The sequence below is a fragment of the Megalops cyprinoides genome, chromosome 21, assembly GCF_013368585.1.
Source record: "Megalops cyprinoides isolate fMegCyp1 chromosome 21, fMegCyp1.pri, whole genome shotgun sequence".
In the NCBI taxonomy this organism is placed as follows: domain Eukaryota; kingdom Metazoa; phylum Chordata; class Actinopteri; order Elopiformes; family Megalopidae; genus Megalops; species Megalops cyprinoides.
The window spans coordinates 23618228-23636347 of NC_050603.1; the positions used below are offsets into that span (position 1 = coordinate 23618228).

At 44.4% G+C, this 18120-nt stretch overlaps 4 protein-coding genes across 4 annotated transcripts; all 4 read left to right on the forward strand.

Annotated features, from left to right (window-relative positions):
* Nucleotides 1-9855: 9855 nt before the first annotated feature.
* Nucleotides 9856-10446, forward strand: LOC118769238 (histone H1-like). Its single transcript, XM_036516281.1, has one exon. The coding sequence runs from the start codon at nucleotides 9856-9858 to the stop codon at nucleotides 10444-10446; it is 591 nt and encodes a 196-aa protein (XP_036372174.1).
* A 703-nt stretch (nucleotides 10447-11149) lies between these two features.
* Nucleotides 11150-11533, forward strand: LOC118769241 (histone H2A-like). The gene has a single exon (XM_036516284.1). The coding sequence runs from the start codon at nucleotides 11150-11152 to the stop codon at nucleotides 11531-11533; it is 384 nt and encodes a 127-aa protein (XP_036372177.1).
* Nucleotides 11534-12179: 646 nt separating this feature from the next.
* Nucleotides 12180-16116, forward strand: LOC118769236 (histone H3-like). Its single transcript, XM_036516278.1, has 2 exons — nucleotides 12180-12523; nucleotides 15804-16116. The coding sequence occupies exons 1-2, from the start codon at nucleotides 12180-12182 to the stop codon at nucleotides 16114-16116; spliced, it is 657 nt and encodes a 218-aa protein (XP_036372171.1).
* A 1003-nt stretch (nucleotides 16117-17119) lies between these two features.
* Nucleotides 17120-17494, forward strand: LOC118768748 (histone H2B). The gene has a single exon (XM_036515636.1). It carries the CDS (start codon nucleotides 17120-17122, stop codon nucleotides 17492-17494), a length of 375 nt encoding a protein of 124 aa, XP_036371529.1.
* The last annotated feature ends 626 nt before the right edge of the window (nucleotides 17495-18120 follow it).

The following is an 18120-nucleotide window of genomic DNA, read 5'->3' on the forward strand; positions in this document are numbered from 1 at the left end:
GCAATTCCATTAAAAAGTCACTGCTTTCGTACCAGTACCTCGCATAAACAGGCTACCATTGGTTAAAACTCATCCGGAAAACATCACGTCACTGTTCTTCTCCAGTCTGCAGCTAGTTTCAACTTTCTGTGAGGCGGTGACCGTAAGTATTTGCGGAGACTGTATCCGTCGATTACTGCACAATAGGCTAGCATGCATTGAAATGGATGGAGCACGGAAGCGAAAGTTGTGAAGGCTGGCGCAGACACAAGCGCAATAGAACGGGGGGTGAAGCAGATGGGCTCTCCCTCTGAGCCGGGTTCTGCTCAAGGTTTCTTCTTGGTAGGGAGTTTTTCCTTGCCACTGTTGCCTTAGGCATGCTTTCAGGGGGTCTCAGGCCTGGGAACAATGTAAGGCTGCTTTGTGACAACTTGTGTTGTAAAAAGCACTATTCAAAAATGAATTGAATGTCTGTTGTCTTAGATAAGTTTATTTGAAGACGTAACCAAAAGGTTGCCGGTTCAATCCCCGCTGGGACACTGATGCTGTACCCTTGGGCAAGGTACTTAACCCACAGTTGCCTCAGTAAATATCCAGCTTTATAAATAGATAACATTGTAAAGAACTGTAACCTATGTAGGATAAAAGTGTTTGCCAAATGAAGAAATGTAAATAAAAATGAATTGAATGTCTGTTGTCTTATAGGTTTACTTGAAGACAGGACTCCTCACACCACGAATGCACACATCCTTGTGGGGAGCCAGTGGAGGAGCAAACTTGGTCAGACAGAATTCCGTTTACCCTCACTCTTTGTGTCCTGTTATTTAAAAAGTCAAGAATCAAGCCGACAAGATTGTTACTCAATTCAAATTGTTCTAAAAGCCTACTAGTTAAATATACTGAGGTTGAATTGTGTTAAAAGCAGAGGAAAAAACAACAACTAGAAGTCTAGCATGAAACCTATTTCCTTCCAAGTGTTCAACAAGTAAATTAAGCAAAGTGACTGTGGCATCCTCTACTCCTCTATGTGGCCTATACGCAAACTGCATGGGATCAAGCGCATGCTCAGTTTACCTTAAGACTTCTGACCTTACCAGTGTTTCGAGGATTTTCATTAAAATTGATGTAAGAGCAACTAGTCTAAAATCATTAAGAGTTTTGGGGCAACTAGATTTAGGAACAGGGACTACCACAGCATCCTTCCAAACCTTAGGTACATGCTGTGCCTGTAGAGACTGATTAAAAATGTAGTGGAATACAGGACTCAGTTCTTTTGCGCAAGATTTAAGTAAACGACCGCAGATGTTATCTTTTGGTCCAGGACTTTTATTTACTCTTACCGAGAGGAAGGCCTTTTCCACATTCTTTTAGTCTATGTCAAAGTGCTGACTATCCTCAAGTTTGTAACTCACTTCCTGAATTTCATTACTAAAATCAAAAGTATCAAAATGATTATTTTTTGAATTGAAGCCATCCAGGGTAACCTGACTGCTGTTCTTTGGATTCTGAAGGCCTGTTACAGTTTTCATGCTAGACCAGGCTGAGCCAAGGTTATTTGCAGCCATCTTGTTCTCTAGTCCAGATTTATAATTCTGTTTTGCTTTTAAGATTTCTATTTTCAGCTCCTTAGTAGCTATATGCAGATCAGAGGATACTCCCTGTTTAAAACCAACTTTCTTGTTCTGTATGCTGGATTTAATGGATTTGGTCACCCATGGTTTGTTATTAGGGTAAATTTTAACTCGCTTACAGGGAATGATCATGTCCCTACAAAAGGCAACATATGAGCATGCTACATCAGCAGGTTTGTCCAAATCATCACCACAAGATTGTTTAAACATGTCCCAGTCTGTGCAGTCATAACATTCCTGCAGACAGAGCACAGATTCTTCAGTCCAGACCTTTATATCCTTATATCCTTTATATCCTTTGTCTGCACTTTCCTTAAATTCGTTTTATATATGGGCAGTAAATGCACACAGTTATGATCCACAGACTGCGCAGAGCCCAGTGGAGGTAGAGGGAGTGATTTATAAGTGTCCTTTACTGTCCCATAACAAAGATCTAATGTCTTATTCCGCCTAGTGGGACAGGAGACATACTGGTAAAAGTCAGTAAGTGTCTTTTTAAGGGACACATGGTTAAAATCACCCAGTATGAAGTTTGGTGCATCAGGTGAAATCGACTGCAGTTTTTGCACCACATCGAAGATAGCGATAGAGGCAGAGGCGGCATTTGCCTTCGGGTGGATGTACACTATTGTCATAAAAAGTTGTGGAAACTCACGGGGCAGGAAGAAAGGACGTAACGATACCGATAAAAGTTCGACATCTGGCGTACAAATGCGTTCTCTGACATTCACGGAGCTACAGTATCGTTTGTTAAAATATAAACATACCCCACCACCTTGTTTTTTCCTCGTCACTTCAGCCTTTCGATCCAGACGAAACGGCGCTCCAAAACCATGTCCTGGTAGTGCTCAGTGAGCCATGTCTCAGTGAAAGCCAAGACGCAGCAGTCTTTGAAGTCCTTCTGAAAACGGAAGTACCCCTGGAGTCCGTCCACTTTGTTCCTCAGGGACTGGACGTTCCCCGTGATCACCGAGGGCAGAGGAATCCTGGTGAGCCGTTGTTTCCTCAAGCGTAGTCTGACGCCTCCTCGTTTACCCCGCTTCCTCTTCTTATCCCTCGTTGCCCCACAGGTTTCATGAGAATCTCTCAGAATACAGTCCAGTAGCTGTAGCGTGATATCTGTCACACGAGCTAAACTCGCAAAGTTCAATTGCAGCAGTACATCTCTAGTGTACTGAGTCCGACCCCGGTAGACAGCCCCGTTGACATCGCAGGCAAGCAATAAATTGAACAGAATCCAGAAAACGGGATGATAGAGAAGATCCATTTTAAATTAGCAAAAATAGGAGCACTCAATCATAACATTCAGACAATTGATTTAAGAAAAGAAAGAACATGTAAAAACCTTTAAAACAAGTATAAAACACCAACATGAGGACGCCAAACTCTCACTGCCAGTCGCCCAATTCGCCTCCAGTAGCTACCATACATAATATTAAGATGTATACTTCTGTAGGCGTTTCTGAATCCCTCTCTGTGGCAGCAGACAACAATGTCTTCATCATCATCCTGTGATGAAGAGCATTTTGTTTCAGTATACATTAAACTACTATATTTGGCAAAATCTTTGGAGTATTGAGTACTTACAACTGCAAGGAGAGGTGTTGTGGCAGGGGAGGATCAGATGACACCATCAGTGACAGTTGGGAGAAATTAAAAACCCAAAAAAGGAATACGTATATATATATGTATAATATATATGTACATATGTATATGTAATATATATATATGTATAATAATATATGGACAAAAGTATCTGGCTACACCTGTTTTTCAGGGTTTCGGCTAGGCCCCTTATCTCCAGTGAAGGGCAATCTTAATGCTTCAGCATACCAAGCCATTTTGGACAATGCTATGCTTCCAACTTTGTGCCAATAGTTTGGGGAAGGCCCTTTTCTATTCCAGCATGACTGTGCCCCAGTGCACAAAACAAGGCCTATAAAGACATGGTTTGATGAGTTTGGTGTGGTAGAACTTGACTGGCCCACAGTATATATATATATATATATATATATATATATACCCACACTATATGGACAAAAGTATTCGGACACCTGACCATTACATTGTATATATATATACAGTATACACACATCTTATGTAGCAGTTGTGTCCTGGGGAATGATTGGCTCAGATGAGCTCCCTTCAGGGATGCCTTCAGCCACTGGTCGCCCAGTATTATGTCTCAGGGCCAGCTCTTTTGCCTTGGTGGTGGCCCTCCACCCATTTTGCGGCCCTCTGCCTTCTTTCTGTTAGCTGAATAGAACTCAAATGTTCATCTACTAAGTAGGATATTAGGCGAGAGGACATTTATGTGTTTTAAAACAGCATTCTGTTGGGGGTTAAAGCTGCTACAAGTTGATATAGCCACTGAATTATACTTACTTTGGCTTTAATCATATTTCAAAAGCCTAAGCCAAATATGGCTTACCTTTTTGAACTATGTTTTTATATTTCATCATTTATATTTCAACTGTTGCCAAGTGCACTTTGTGCACATGGGATTGCACCTAAATGACAACAGAATTTTATTCAATAACATTCCACCACTTTTTCACCTGTAATATTAAAAGGAAGTGTGGTTAAATGTTAAATGAAAAGAGTACTGCATTCAAACTTATGCATTGACTGAGGCAGCAATTCTATCCCGCGCCAATTGTCTCTCTTTTGCCACTGCAGCTGTGTCGCTTTTTTTTGAAAATGTGCTCATACTCGCCATAAGCACATATCACAGCTCCAACACTGTGATAAAGTTTGCTGACGACACCACCAATCATCGGCTGCATCATAGACGGAGACGAGTCTGCCTATAGAGCAGAGGTGAGAGCCCTGACATCATGGTATCAGGACAACAACCTCCTGCTCAACATCAGCAAGACCAAGGAGCTAATCATGGACTACAGGAGGCTGCAGGGAGGGGGGCACGCCCCCATCCACATTGAGGGAACAGCAGTGGAGAGGATCGGCTGCTTCAGATTCCTGGGGATAAATATGAGCGAGGATCTGAGCTGGTCACACCACATAGGTGTGGTCATGAAGGCAGCAAAGCAGTGACTCTTCTTCCTCCGTCAGCTGAGGAGGTTCGGCATGGACTCCAGGATATTATTTTAAGGACCTTCTTCATCCATACCTTCCACAAAGAGCCCTTCTTTCCCAAAATGCCAGGCTTCTCATCATTCCAAGAGTGGGCAAAACTGCTACAGGCGGTAGAGCCTTTTCCTATCGAGCCCCTCTCCTGTGGAACAGTGTACCTACCGAGGTTCGGGGAGCAGACTCTCTCTCCACCTTTAAGTCTTGGAGAAAAACATATCTATACAGTAAATCCTTTAGCTGAGGGACATGGCCTGGTGCTGGCATGGATCATAGAGTCTCTGGTGGACTAAGTGGTCATTGCTGTCATGACATGGACTCTGTGCAGTGAACTGGTGTTGACTGCCTTAGGGTAGCCCTCGTGACTATGCCAGTTCCTTGCCTCCCGTCCCCTAGTTATGCTGCCATAATGTTAGTCTGCCAGGGTTTTTTTTCCTTGTTGCACACTGGCACCTTTTTTCCCTGCCCCTCCTCTCCTAACTCTCTGCTGTACATTCATGTTGTTCTTACCATCCACTAATCATTGTTCTCTATTTGTTTCCTGTCCCTGCTCCGGGCTCCTGCCTGGAGCTGTAGTCCAAGCATCACACCCCGATCTCCAGTCCTGTTACTTCGCTGCCTTGCCTATCAAGCCAACTGCGTGCCAAGAACCGGACATTCTCTAGGATACATTTTATAATTACTGTTATTTACTACAGTCTATGAAAACTCAAATGTCTTAAAATACATTGTAAAATTTCAAGTATTCTATGTAATTCTATCTGCCCAGTGCCGGCTCCCCCTCTGAGCTGGGTTCTGCTCAAGGTTTATTCATGTAAATTAGGGAATTTTTCCTTGCCACTGTTGCCTTAGGCTTGCTCTCAGTGGGCCTCAGGCCTGGGAACAATGTAAAGCTGACTACGATATATACACCATTTCAGAGAAAATAAACTTGACATTTCTAGTACACAGGGAATGAGAAAGTGTGTGCTTACAATTGAACAACAACAGCCCCCCCCCCCCCCCCCCCACCTCAGTTTTCTACACCATTTCAAACCAAACATTTCTTGCAGGAGAGAATTGTTTTCTCACATGGAATGGAGTCAGGAGTGGTGTCATAGTGTTATAAAGGTGCTGCAGATGTCATCCACCTGAGGCCACAGCCGGGGCAGGTTTGCCAATTCAGCACACCCATAGACGAACCGTAAAACAAGCACAATGTGTTACAAATGTGAGAAATACATCTGTAAAGCCCATGCTTGCAGACTTGCATACATACATCTGCTAAACAGAGAAATACACAGCCATGTTCTTGGTGCTTACGCTTCCCAAAATAAGACTTAAATTAAGTCATTATGTTTGCCGAAAAGTTCAAGAATGTTATTGCTGTATTTCCTTTCAATAAAATTCACTGAAACTTCCATGGTCGTCATGTGCTATCTCTTGCTGAAAGAAAAGTGCAATCCATTTTTATACCTTTGCAGGGACTATATAAGAAATAAAGAACGAACATCGATTGTAGCAAAAACAAACAAACAAAAATCAATTATTGTGTGATTTGTAGTAAAACCAAGTAGCGTACAGATAACCATTGCAGTCTCTCCGCACTGTGAAGTACGAAAACAGTTCAAGCTGTTGATGAGTGACATGATGTTCTTCACGCAAAATAGATTTGGGTCTTAAATTTCAGTTAAGAGGCTTTATCATGCGGGTGTGGCGAAGGTGGATCATTTTTGACCCAAATGACAAGGGAAGTATACAGAATATTAAGATCGCACAAGTCCACGGATAGGGGGACGGATATCAGGAACTAGAACAATAGCGGCAGTGTGGTGTTGTGGTAAGGAACCAAAAGGTCGCTGAATCGAATCCCACCGGTGCACTCCTTGGGTAAGGTACTTAACCCACAGCTACCTCAGTAAATAGCCAGCTGTATAAACAAAACTGTGTATATGAGCCTCTGCTGGATGACAATAGTGTAATGGTATGCTGCTTCCTGCGCGATTTCTGGTTTCGACCACAGGCAATGTTGAAAAGGCAATCAGAAAAAAAGTTTGTGTTGCATGCATGTTCAGTTCAGTTCAATTCAGTTCAGTTTACTTTATTGGTACCCGTGGGTAAACTGGTTTTGCAGTTCAAGAGAGAGATGGGTGTCCGTAACATGTAAGCTACAAAAAACACATGACACATGTAACATGGAATTTAAAACATACAATATACACAAAAATAAATATTACAAAGACAGTGCTGACATATGACCTATAACATATATGACATGCACACACACACACACACATACACACACATAAAAAGGTTAAAAATGTTGGAGCGTGTAACTATGCATAACACTTGCCCTACATGACCTTACTGACTTGTTGTTTGCATAGTATAAGTACAATAAACATATCTTACAGTGCAAACTTAGGTGCAATTAAAGTGCTTAAGTGGTTACAGTACATACAGTAAACCTAAAGTGCATTATGCAATTGTAGAGGTAAACAGCAATCTAGATTTACATTTTGTTTAGCAGAATAGTTGCAGCAGGAACAAAGCTGTTTTCAAATCTATTTGTCCTGTAACCTGGTACTGCCAGCCTCTGTCCAAGGGGGAGGTATTGGAACTCACTGTGCAGGGGGTGTTGGCTATCATCTAGGATAGCCATTGCTATCCGCTGTAGTTGACTTGTGTATAGAGAAGAAGGGTGCAGCTGCGACTCACCAGTCAGTTTACTTGACCACTTAACAATTTGATATAGGCGATTCTTGTGTGTAAGGGGAACATTGCCAAACCATGATGCTAAACAGAAGGATATGACTGATTCAATAAAAGTGCGATAAAATAAAGTCATCATGGTCTTATCAACATTAAAGTGGAACAGCTTCCTCAGGCAATGTAACCGCTGTTGTCCTTTCTTGCAAACAGCTTCACAATTCTCCTGGAAGTTTAATTTGGAGTCAATGATTGTCCCTAAGTATTTATAGGATGTGACTTGTTCCACTGTTTCACCTTTCACAGTAGTGGCCTCATATCTTAGGTTTTTTCCAAAATCAATATTCATATCCTTCGTTTTGGATATGTTCAGCTGAAGGTGAGATTCCTCACACCACTGGACAAAATCTTCTATTATTGGCCCATGGCCTCTTTCATTCTTCTGCAGCAGGCTCACAATCACAGAGTCATCAGCATATTTCATAATAGTCCTATTGACATATTTGCTCTGACACATGTTCGTATACAGGATGAACAGAAGGGGTGAGAGGGCGCACCCTTGTGGTGAACCTGTGGAGGAGCAAAGCTGACCAGACATGACTCCACTTACCCTGACTTCCTGTGTCGTATTTGTTAAAAAGTCCAGAATCCAACCAATAAGGTTAAAACTTAAATCAAATTGTGCAAGAAGACGATTTACTAAAATGTGCGGTTGGATTGTGTTAAAAGCAGATGAAAAATCAATAAATAGAATTTGTGCATGAGACCCACTTCCTTCAAGATGTTTAAGAAGCACATGAAGTAGAGTAAGGGTGGCATCTTCTACTCCTCTGTTTGGCCTATAAGCAAACTGCATGGGGTCCAGTGCATGTTCAGTGTGCCTTAAAATTTGTGACCTTACCAACTTTTCAAAATTTGTCATTACAATTGAGGTTAAAGCGATGGGTCTAAAATCATTCAAAGTATTTGGCCTACTACATTTGGGGACAGGGACCACAGCAGCATGTTTCCAGACCTTGGGTACATGTTGTGTCTGTAGAGATTTGTTAAAGATGAAATGGAATATCGGGCTCAACTCTCTTGTACATAACTTAATTACACGCCCACATACATTATCTGGTCCATGACTTTTATTAATTTTTGTCTTAAGGAAGACATTTTCAACATCTGTACATGTAATGTTGGTGTACTGATTATTTTTGAGTTTATATTGAAGTTCTTCAACCTCCTGACTGAAATCAAACTTATCAAAACGGTTATAAAAACAATTCAATGCATTAGCAAGCTCATTATCAGATTTAAAACCCTCAAGGGAGCTATGGCTACTGTTACTCTGGTTCTGAATACCAGCTATAGTTTTCATACTGGACCAGGCAGAGCCAAGGTTGTTCTCAGCCATTCTTTGTTCAAGTTTGGATTTATATCTTTGTTTGGCTTTGGATATCTCAGTTTTCAGCTCTTTGGTGGCTGCATGTAAGTCAGTGGCAGTACCATGTTTCTGGGCCTGCCTTTTTTTCCGCAGACAGTTTTTTATAGACCCATTCACCCATGGTTTATTATTAGGATAAATCTTGATTTGTTTACATGGGATGATCATATCCCTACAAAAAGCCACATATGAACACACCACATCAGTGAGTTCATCCAAGTCATTACAGGATTCCTTAAAAGTGTCCCAGTCTGTGCAGTCATAACACTCCTGAAGGCACATAACTGATTCTTCCGTCCATTCCTTTACTTCCTTGATTTGCACTTGTTCCCTTCTCAAGACAGATCTGTACTTGGGGATGAGTTGAATACAGTTATGGTCCGCAGAGCCCAGCGGGGGCAGTGGAATTGATTTGAGAACCCCCGATAACATATGCGGTCAGGACGACAGAGAGGCAGACGACGGTAGTGATCAAAATCTCATCCACTGGCAGCGAAGAGGAAACGCTGTTTGATGTGTGCTTTAACTGGCACAGAAGGAGTCCGATTTAAAACTGACGTTGGGTTAAGAAACGACTGGCATCGTCTCTTCGAGCTGCACATGGGTCTTGAGCGAATGGATAACACGAAATGAGTGCAGCAAATGTTTTATCCGCTTTAAGTGTGAAAATCTGCACGAAAAGCAGTATGAGGGGTTCTGTCTCCCCGCAAAGTGGCTAGGTTTTGGGCATGTCGCACAAAAATATAGCGGAACTCCGTAACACGGAGTGGTGTGATGCGAGCGGAAAGGCTTTCCGTCAGTATTCCGTGCTATTTTCACCTGTACAACAGTGTCAGGGTTGATTTTTTTACTCTTTTGCACGAAGAGAAAACACAAGCGGACAGAGGTGACGGCAGCACCGAATTGTTGCCGATGAGTTGAGTCTACACGGTTCTCATGTGACGTTTAACATCAACCCCCTGCTTGGCGAACAGCTCTGAATCAGACTGTGCTACAGACTGCGCGCGTATTAGACAAGAGAACCGAGTGAAGAAAAAAATGGCTGAAGTCGCACCAGCTCCCGCCGCCCCCGCGCCGGCCAAGGCCCCCAGAAAGAAAGCAGCAAGCAAGCCCAAGAAATCGGGCCCCAGCGTTGGAGAACTGATCGTCAAGGCCGTGTCCGCTTCCAAGGAGAGGAGCGGAGTGTCCCTCGCCGCCCTGAAGAAAGCTCTGGCGGCCGGCGGCTACGATGTGGAGAAGAACAACTCCCGCGTCAAGCTGGCACTCAAGAGCCTGGTGAAGAAGGAGACCCTGTTACAGACCAAGGGAACCGGCGCTTCTGGTTCTTTCAAGCTCAACAAAAAGCAAGCCGAGGCTGCGAAAAAGAAACCCGCTAAGAAAGCGGCTCCTAAGGCTAAAAAGCCGGCCGCCAAGAAACCCGCTGCCGCCAAGAAGCCTAAGAAGGCAGCGGCGAAGAAGCCCGCCGCCAAGAAGTCACCCAAGAAGGCGACCAAGAGCCCCAAGAAAGCTAAGAAGCCAGTAGCAGCCAAGAAGGCGACCAAGAGTCCCAAGAAAGCCAAGGCCGCCAAGCCCAAGGTGGCCAAACCCAAGACCACCAAAGCCAAGAAGGCGGCTCCCAAGAAGAAGTGAACACTTGAAAGTTCATTTCTCGCACAGCAAAGGCTCTTTTAAGGGCCACCCAAAAGCTTCCTGAAAGCGCAAACACGTTCTGCTTAGCTCTCTTGCTTGTATGCCTGCAGTTGCGAGTGTGCTGTATAGCCAGCTCTATTTCTGTGAGTACGCGTGCAGCTCCCTTAAAGAGCTCTTGTTCAGATCTTCGTGCGCCTCTCCCTTCGTGCTAACTTGCCACTGCTCTCACGCTCTACTTAGCACCTCAGTAACAGCATTTAGTGAATCAATGCTGGATTGCCCCTGCATGTCATTTAGTAACAGTACGGATCCCACTAGTGAGAAACAGGTTTATCACTGTACACCACAAGTAATGCACAGACACGGGGAAAGAAACAGTGCAGAGGAGCAACACAGACTACTTAAAAAGTAAATAACGCATATTCAATAATTGTATCTCTATACATGTCGACTACACGTTTACAAGTGATGAATGGCTCAGTGTGGAGGCTGTTGTATCGATACATTTCAGTGACATGTTGAATTCTCCACCGGTAACATTGTAAAAGTTGAGCGCCCGCGCAAAAGGCCTGTTCCGATGTGATTGGATGGAATGCCATCGAAGCCTTATCCAATGAATGCGTTGCATGTGGCTATAAGGTAGGCTCGTGAGGGGGTAGATGCGTTATTTGACAGTTGTCGAGAGAACGTAGCAAGGCCAAACATGAGCGGAAGGGGTAAAACTGGTGGCAAAACTAGGGCTAAAGCCAAGACTCGTTCGTCCAGGGCTGGACTCCAGTTCCCGGTCGGTCGCGTTCACAGATTGCTGCGCAAAGGAAACTATGCCAAGCGCGTCGGCGCAGGTGCCCCTGTCTACTTGGCCGCCGTGCTCGAGTACCTTACGGCTGAGATCCTTGAACTGGCTGGCAATGCTGCTCGGGACAACAAGACCCGTATCATTCCCCGTCACCTGCAGCTTGCGGTGCGTAACGACGAAGAGCTGAACAAGCTTCTGGGCGGTGTCACTATCGCTCAGGGCGGAGTTTTGCCTAACATCCAGGCTGTGCTGCTTCCCAAGAAGACCGAGAAAGCTGTCAAGGCCAAGTAATTGTCGCAGTGACCACCTCTGGCCCCAGGCCCAAAGGCTCTTTTAAGAGCCACCCACTGGTGTCTTTAAAATGCGCAAAACAATTGACTTGACAACTTGAGTGTACCTGCGGTCAACGTTAAACCAGTTGCCACATATTTATCAACAATATATTTCAGCGGCATCGCGCACTCCGCAACGACTCCCCAACAGCTGCAAAATAAATGAGGTGGATGAAGGCTTCATTAAGTCATCATCCGAGTTGTTGATCTTGTTTAGTGACCTCTCTTGCCCATGATTAGGCGGAAGTGTAGCGTCATTGTGATCAAGTAACTGCAATGATTCGTTAGCTTGTGAAAGCGCATTTGGTACTGGTGAAAGAACGTTACAGGGAGGAGAGCAGTAAAATGGGATTTTATTTTAAAGGGCGTTGTATTTGAGGAAGGCTTGCGAGAAGGTTGGGAAAGAAGGCGGGAGTAGAGAGAAAGATGTTTGAATTTTAGGCGGCAGAAACGATGACCCAATGGCCACAGACAACGAAGTGAGGTGCAGACCAATGAGAGCTCCGTATGAGCTCATCCAATCAGCCTTTGACTGTTACGCGATATAACGATGTGCTGAGCGTATTACTGCTACTTTTCTGTCAACAGGCGAGTGTGGTGTCGAGATGGCTAGAACCAAGCAGACTGCCCGCAAATCTACTGGTGGCAAGGCCCCCAGGAAGCAGCTGGCCACTAAGGCTGCGCGTAAGAGCGCGCCTGCTACAGGCGGTGTGAAGAAACCTCACCGCTACAGGCCTGGCACAGTGGCTCTGCGAGAAATCCGCCGTTACCAGAAGTCCACCGAGCTTCTGATTCGCAAACTGCCTTTCCAGCGGCTGGTGAGAGAAATTGCCCAGGACTTCAAGACCGATCTGCGTTTCCAGAGCTCTGCCGTCATGGCTCTGCAGGAGGCCAGCGAGGCCTATCTGGTTGGCCTGTTTGAGGACACCAACCTCTGCGCCATCCACGCCAAGAGAGTGACCATCATGCCCAAGGACATTCAGCTGGCCCGCCGCATCCGAGGGGAGCGCGCTTGAAGTGCGCCAGTACACGGTCTAAACCGGATATCCAACGGCTCTTTTAAGAGCCACTTCAGTGTGTCTCAGAAGCGCAGATCTCTGTTGTCGTATTCCATGTTTTCATGTGGATTAAGGTGACGTGTAATTGTGTCCTTGGCTTGTGCTTGAAGCGCTACGGCCCCCTCGCCTACATTCCCCAAATACCAAGTGGGTTGAGTGAAGGCACAGGAGGATGATTATTCTCTTGGGTGTTTGGGACTTCCTGGGTCCTTTGTGGTGTTTTGTCCTCGTGACAAGAGAGCTGTTTCAGGTGCATGTTCCATAAGTGTTGCTTTTACTTGTTAACTTTACTTATTATTTAACATACAGCCTGCTGGTTTTCTCAGAACATCACAAATAAATCCTTCATATTCAGGTGGCGCTCCCCTTTGATTCTGAATAACCCAAGCACTGTTATAGTTGGCGGTGGTCCATCCCCTTTCACGGAGACTCCCGTGGACATAGTCATAATAGTCTGAAAAGATCTGCACTCTGAAAGTGTGTTCAGGGACAGGATCGATCCACTCATTTACTCAGAAGAAGTGCCGCTGGGACAGTATAGGTTCCTCAGACAAATTGTCTACTTTTGCAATTTTCTGGAGCCATTTCTAGTAAATGACACCTGCCACAGTTCATCACAAAGCATACCCCAAACCCTCTGCATTATGCTATGTTTTCTGCAAGGTGGTGCTTTTTTACACAGTTGGGAATACTGAACTCGACCATATGCTGGGCAGTACAGAAACAGCACCTTGCTTTGAAAAGATTTTTAAATGTTTAGATGTTACTTTAGACCTTTGTACTGCAAGTGAACTATGCTTCTTTTACAGTGATCAAAACAGGGAATAAGGCCCATGTCTAATTAAGACATTCCATATCTTTGTCAACTTTTAGTATCTTTACAGCTGTGTTCTTAATTTTTTCCATCAATACATTTTGTGTATACCATTCAGCTGGTCTGTTGTGGGAAGTGCAGGTTGTTTGGGGTGGGGGTCTTTTATACAAGGTCCTTCATCTCTGTAGAATATTTGTGTTGATAAACGTTTTTTTAAAAAAAAAAAAAAGTAATAATCACAAGAAAAACACTTTTACTGTCTTCGTCACATCCGCTATCAGCTAAGCAATACGGCACATGGACAATGGCTTTATATGACACTAGGTAAATCTCTGGCCTCCTGGTCAATTGAATTTCATTAGGGAAAACGGAGCATAAATCAAACAGTACACTAATCCAGCCTGGAGAAGTATGAGCAATAAGTGACTGCTTCTCCCATTTAACTGCCATAAATATTATTCATGTCATTATTTGTTATGGTATGTTTACATATATTGTTTATGTAATTTATTTTAATGAATATTGATTCGTTTTGTATTACTACGTCCACTACGCAGGACGTACGTTTGCACAGGGACACATTTAGTTGTTGCAGTCTCCTCCATGAAGAAATGTGAAGCGGGAGAAGTTTTTACACTCCGCTTAAATGTTTGAGTTTAAAATTGATATGGCATTGCCCGTTTGAAGATTTTATGTTTCTTCAAGTGGACTCATTCTCTCATGGTTGTGTGCAGCCAGCGATGTATGTTTATTTATGTTTTATGTTTCGTCGTGCATATTTATAGTTAGGTTTCCACACTTTGTGTGTGATATAAATGCGTGCTTATTCAGTACATTGTCGTGTATCTGAAGAGTTCGACAGTGGATTTGATGACGGTGATGTTGAAGAACCACGGTGTCGTATATTTCCTGGAGGGAGTGAAATCCCAGTTACCTCGTAGTCATGCTGTGCGTGATTTTCATCATGTTGCGACATGCGAGTTTAGCTGTTTGATATTGTGACAGAGGAAAGGTGATGTAGGGCCAGTGCTTCCCCCACTAGTGGCTCCAGCCCTTCCCCACTTCACAGCATGCCCAGTGGCAGCCTGCTTAATCCTATTGGGTCCTTGCCATTTTCCGGGTCCCTTCTTCCCATGGTTTGTTTGCAGCTTGTAGTTCCATTAAGGTGAGGGTAGCTTCCGTTTGTTCGCTACGGTGTCCGTGCTAAAATGTATCATCGGTGGTGTCTTTAGGCTATTGGTGTTATGAGGTGACAACGTACTATTGTTTAAGTGAATCTGAAGAGAAGACGGAATACATGGCTGGATAAAGCATGTATGTATCTACCTGCAGACCGGCGACGTAACTCACAAGAGGGAGTCACCATTGCATTGTTTTACTTATGTTTTCACAGTAGGACATGACCGTGTGTAGCAGTTTTTTTTAGCAGCGGAGTGCTGTAGATCACGTTCCTATCAATGCATGGGGTGGGTGAGTAGGGGTGCATTGCACCCCCAGAAGGACCTCAGTGCACCCCCAGTGCTCTCCTTATATCCCCGTGTCTACGTAGTATTTGACTTTTTGTGCCCCCCAGTGGATTGAAATTGCACCCCTCTGTATTTTTTCCTGGTACCGGGCGTGTTTTCTGCTATATTTTGATTGTCCAGGAATTATAGGGAAAGTGAATGAACAAGAAGAACTCAATTTGGAGACTGTTCTCTACTTTGTCACTTTGAGAGCATTTCTGAATTACAGTACTCACTACTCAAGAAAACTGTTCACTGCTGTGGTGTTGTGGGACAGGATCTCTCCCCATCTCTCAGCTTCCTGACTCCTGTGCTCTGGGGCAGAACCTCTCTTCATGCATGCGTCTCTGACCTGCTGTGTCAGAGCTCTTGAGTGAAGGCTGGCTGTGGTCAGCTGCCTCCCCTCCTGTGGACAGGGGCTCGACCGAGATGGAATTTCTTGGAGTTGTTGTTAGAGGGGAACAGGGACGACCGTCTCATGCGACGTGTTTTGACACCTCTGAATTATAATGTTACTTTGACCGTGTACTGTCGCGGTAAACTGTTTTGTGGGTGCTCTTAGGGGGACAAGCAAAGGTAGGCACCATATTTCGATTTGAAAATGTTCGTGTCGAAAGCAACAGATATTCCATTATAGTAATTGTTGCTATGCTAACAATTCGCACGAGTATGACATGCTGGAAAAGCATCGTTGACTCTTTGATCCCTGCTTGAAGGAGGCGGGCTCTAACGCGAACCGCCTTTTCTTTGAGTATGGGGCCTCAATGAGGTCGTCTTTCAGAGAATATGAGCGTGCACTTCAACTGCCAAACATTACTTCTGTTGCAGGCTGTAACAACGAAGGTGTTGGAAAATGTCTGGAAGAGGAAAAGGTGGAAAAGGTTTGGGGAAGGGAGGCGCCAAGCGTCATCGTAAGGTTCTTCGTGATAACATCCAGGGTATCACCAAGCCCGCAATTCGTCGCCTTGCTCGGCGAGGTGGTGTCAAGCGTATCTCTGGTCTGATTTACGAGGAGACGCGCGGTGTGCTGAAGGTGTTTTTGGAGAACGTTATTCGCGATGCCGTCACCTACACCGAGCATGCTAAGAGGAAGACTGTCACTGCCATGGATGTGGTGTACGCTTTGAAACGTCAGGGTCGCACTCTGTACGGTTTCGGAGGCTAAACGTCAATCCTACAGTGAAACCAGAACTAAAAACCAGTCCAAAGGCTCTTTTCAGAGCCGCCCACTTCCCCAGTCTAAAGAGTTAGACGTTCCACGTTCACTGACACATTTAAGAAAACATTGTTGCGCTTTACCGAAACGGGCTGCAGCAACCTTGGATTGTTACGTTGTATTTTTCCCTCAAGCGGCGATGTAGCTGAGCGCGTGTGTTGCCCCCTTCGCCGTCCACGGGAGCGGATTTCCCGGAGCTTGCCCTTTCCCACAAAGATTGAGATCTACAGCAGCCTTCGCAAGGCTTTTATGTCTTATTGCCTGACTGATGAAAGCATGGAGCGTTTTGAGATTGCCGTTGGATAAATGTTGAAATATTTTGTTGTACGAGTTGATAGTAACGAGGGATTTTGAAGGCGTTTTTGATGAGAAACTGTCCAAAAACATGCTTTATTTTGCATTGTTGAAAAATAAAGAAAAATGAAGCTGTGGGATATTGCCAAAGAAGGACAACTGATATTTTTGTACCAGCTGATTTAGTTTTTAGGCAAGCCCAGACTTGGAACATGCTTTCATTGTAACTGTATACAGTTACATACATTTGTGGCATATCAGTTTGGTGTGTATGAGATGTTTATAGTTTAATCATACACGATAATGTATGCTATGCAGATTTTTGTTTGTCGCTTTTTCATATGCGTCTTGAAAGTATTTCTTGACTAATGTCACCTACTTAATGTAAATTGTCTTGCAAAAAATAAAGATTAATAAATAATGCGAAAGAAAGTCGTAGTCGAAGTGCTTTGTTTCGATAGATGTGCAACTTGTGGTTTTCCCGCCCAAGAAAATCAGCCAATCGAATTTGAATGTCATCCGTTTTAGAAGAATCTGCCAACGAGATCCTGTTTAAACTGATTGGGCAAAGATCGTGGGCAAATTTGCATACACTCTATATGTAGGCCAGGTATGGGAGGTGAGCGCATTCATTCGTGTCTGCGAAGAAACGAGCGTTATGCCTGAACCAGCCAAGTCTGCTCCCAAGAAGGGATCGAAGAAAGCCGTCACCAAGACGGCTGGTAAAGGCGGCAAGAAGCGCAGAAAGTCTAGGAAGGAGAGCTACGCAATCTACGTGTATAAGGTGTTGAAACAAGTTCATCCTGACACTGGCATTTCCTCAAAGGCAATGGGCATCATGAATTCGTTTGTCAACGATATCTTCGAGCGCATTGCCGGTGAGTCGTCTCGTTTGGCTCACTACAACAAGCGCTCCACCATCACCTCCAGGGAGATCCAGACTGCCGTGCGCCTGCTGTTGCCCGGAGAGCTGGCCAAACACGCCGTGTCCGAGGGTACCAAGGCCGTCACCAAGTACACCAGCTCCAAGTAAAGTTACTTGTCACCTACTGTAACACCAAAGGCTCTTTTCAGAGCCACTTACTGTCTCGGTTTAAGATGCAAAAGACCGTTTTATTTCGTCGTGACAGCTGCACCATGAAAGGTTCTGTTTATGTGCTCAGGGATAAAATCAAAACCCTATTTTCGATAAAGGACATCATAGGGGTGTAGGAACCCACGGCGATGGGGATGAATATCAGGATCTAGAGGCACGTAATTGCAGCAGCGTGGTGGAGTGGTAAGTACTCGTCACCAAATGGTCGCTGGTTCGATTCACTGCTAGGGTACTGCAGTTGTACCATGGGCCAGTGGTTTTAACCCATGCACAATTGCCTCAGTAAATATCCGGCTGTATAAACAGATTAATCTGTTTTGTCGCTCTAGTTAAGAGCGTCTGCTAAATGATAGTAATGCAATCCAATGCTGCTTCTTGCACGACCTGATTTCAACCATGATCAACGTTCCCATGAGAAATTGTTGTCAAGAGTTGAATTGCCCAGCAACTCTGCAGTGCTTACCCAGGGCCAGACCTAGACCAATGCTGGCGGCACGAGAGAACAAACACACACCAGCATCGCTCCGACTGAAATCAACCCAGAATAAGAGAAACTTTATTAA

Bases quoted from the DNA above. Each gene is read 5' to 3' on its own strand.
- LOC118768748 (XM_036515636.1), top strand. From the start codon at position 17,120: ATGCCTGAACCAGCCAAGTCTGCTCCCAAGAAGGGATCGAAGAAAGCC.
- LOC118769238 (XM_036516281.1), top strand. From the start codon at position 9,856: ATGGCTGAAGTCGCACCAGCTCCCGCCGCCCCCGCGCCGGCCAAGGCC.
- LOC118769236 (XM_036516278.1), top strand. From the start codon at position 12,180: ATGGCTAGAACCAAGCAGACTGCCCGCAAATCTACTGGTGGCAAGGCC. The intron at 12,524-15,803 runs CAAGAGAGTGAC...AAGGTGTTGGAA, and splicing joins AACCTCTGCGCCATCCACGC to AATGTCTGGAAGAGGAAAAG.
- LOC118769241 (XM_036516284.1), top strand. From the start codon at position 11,150: ATGAGCGGAAGGGGTAAAACTGGTGGCAAAACTAGGGCTAAAGCCAAG.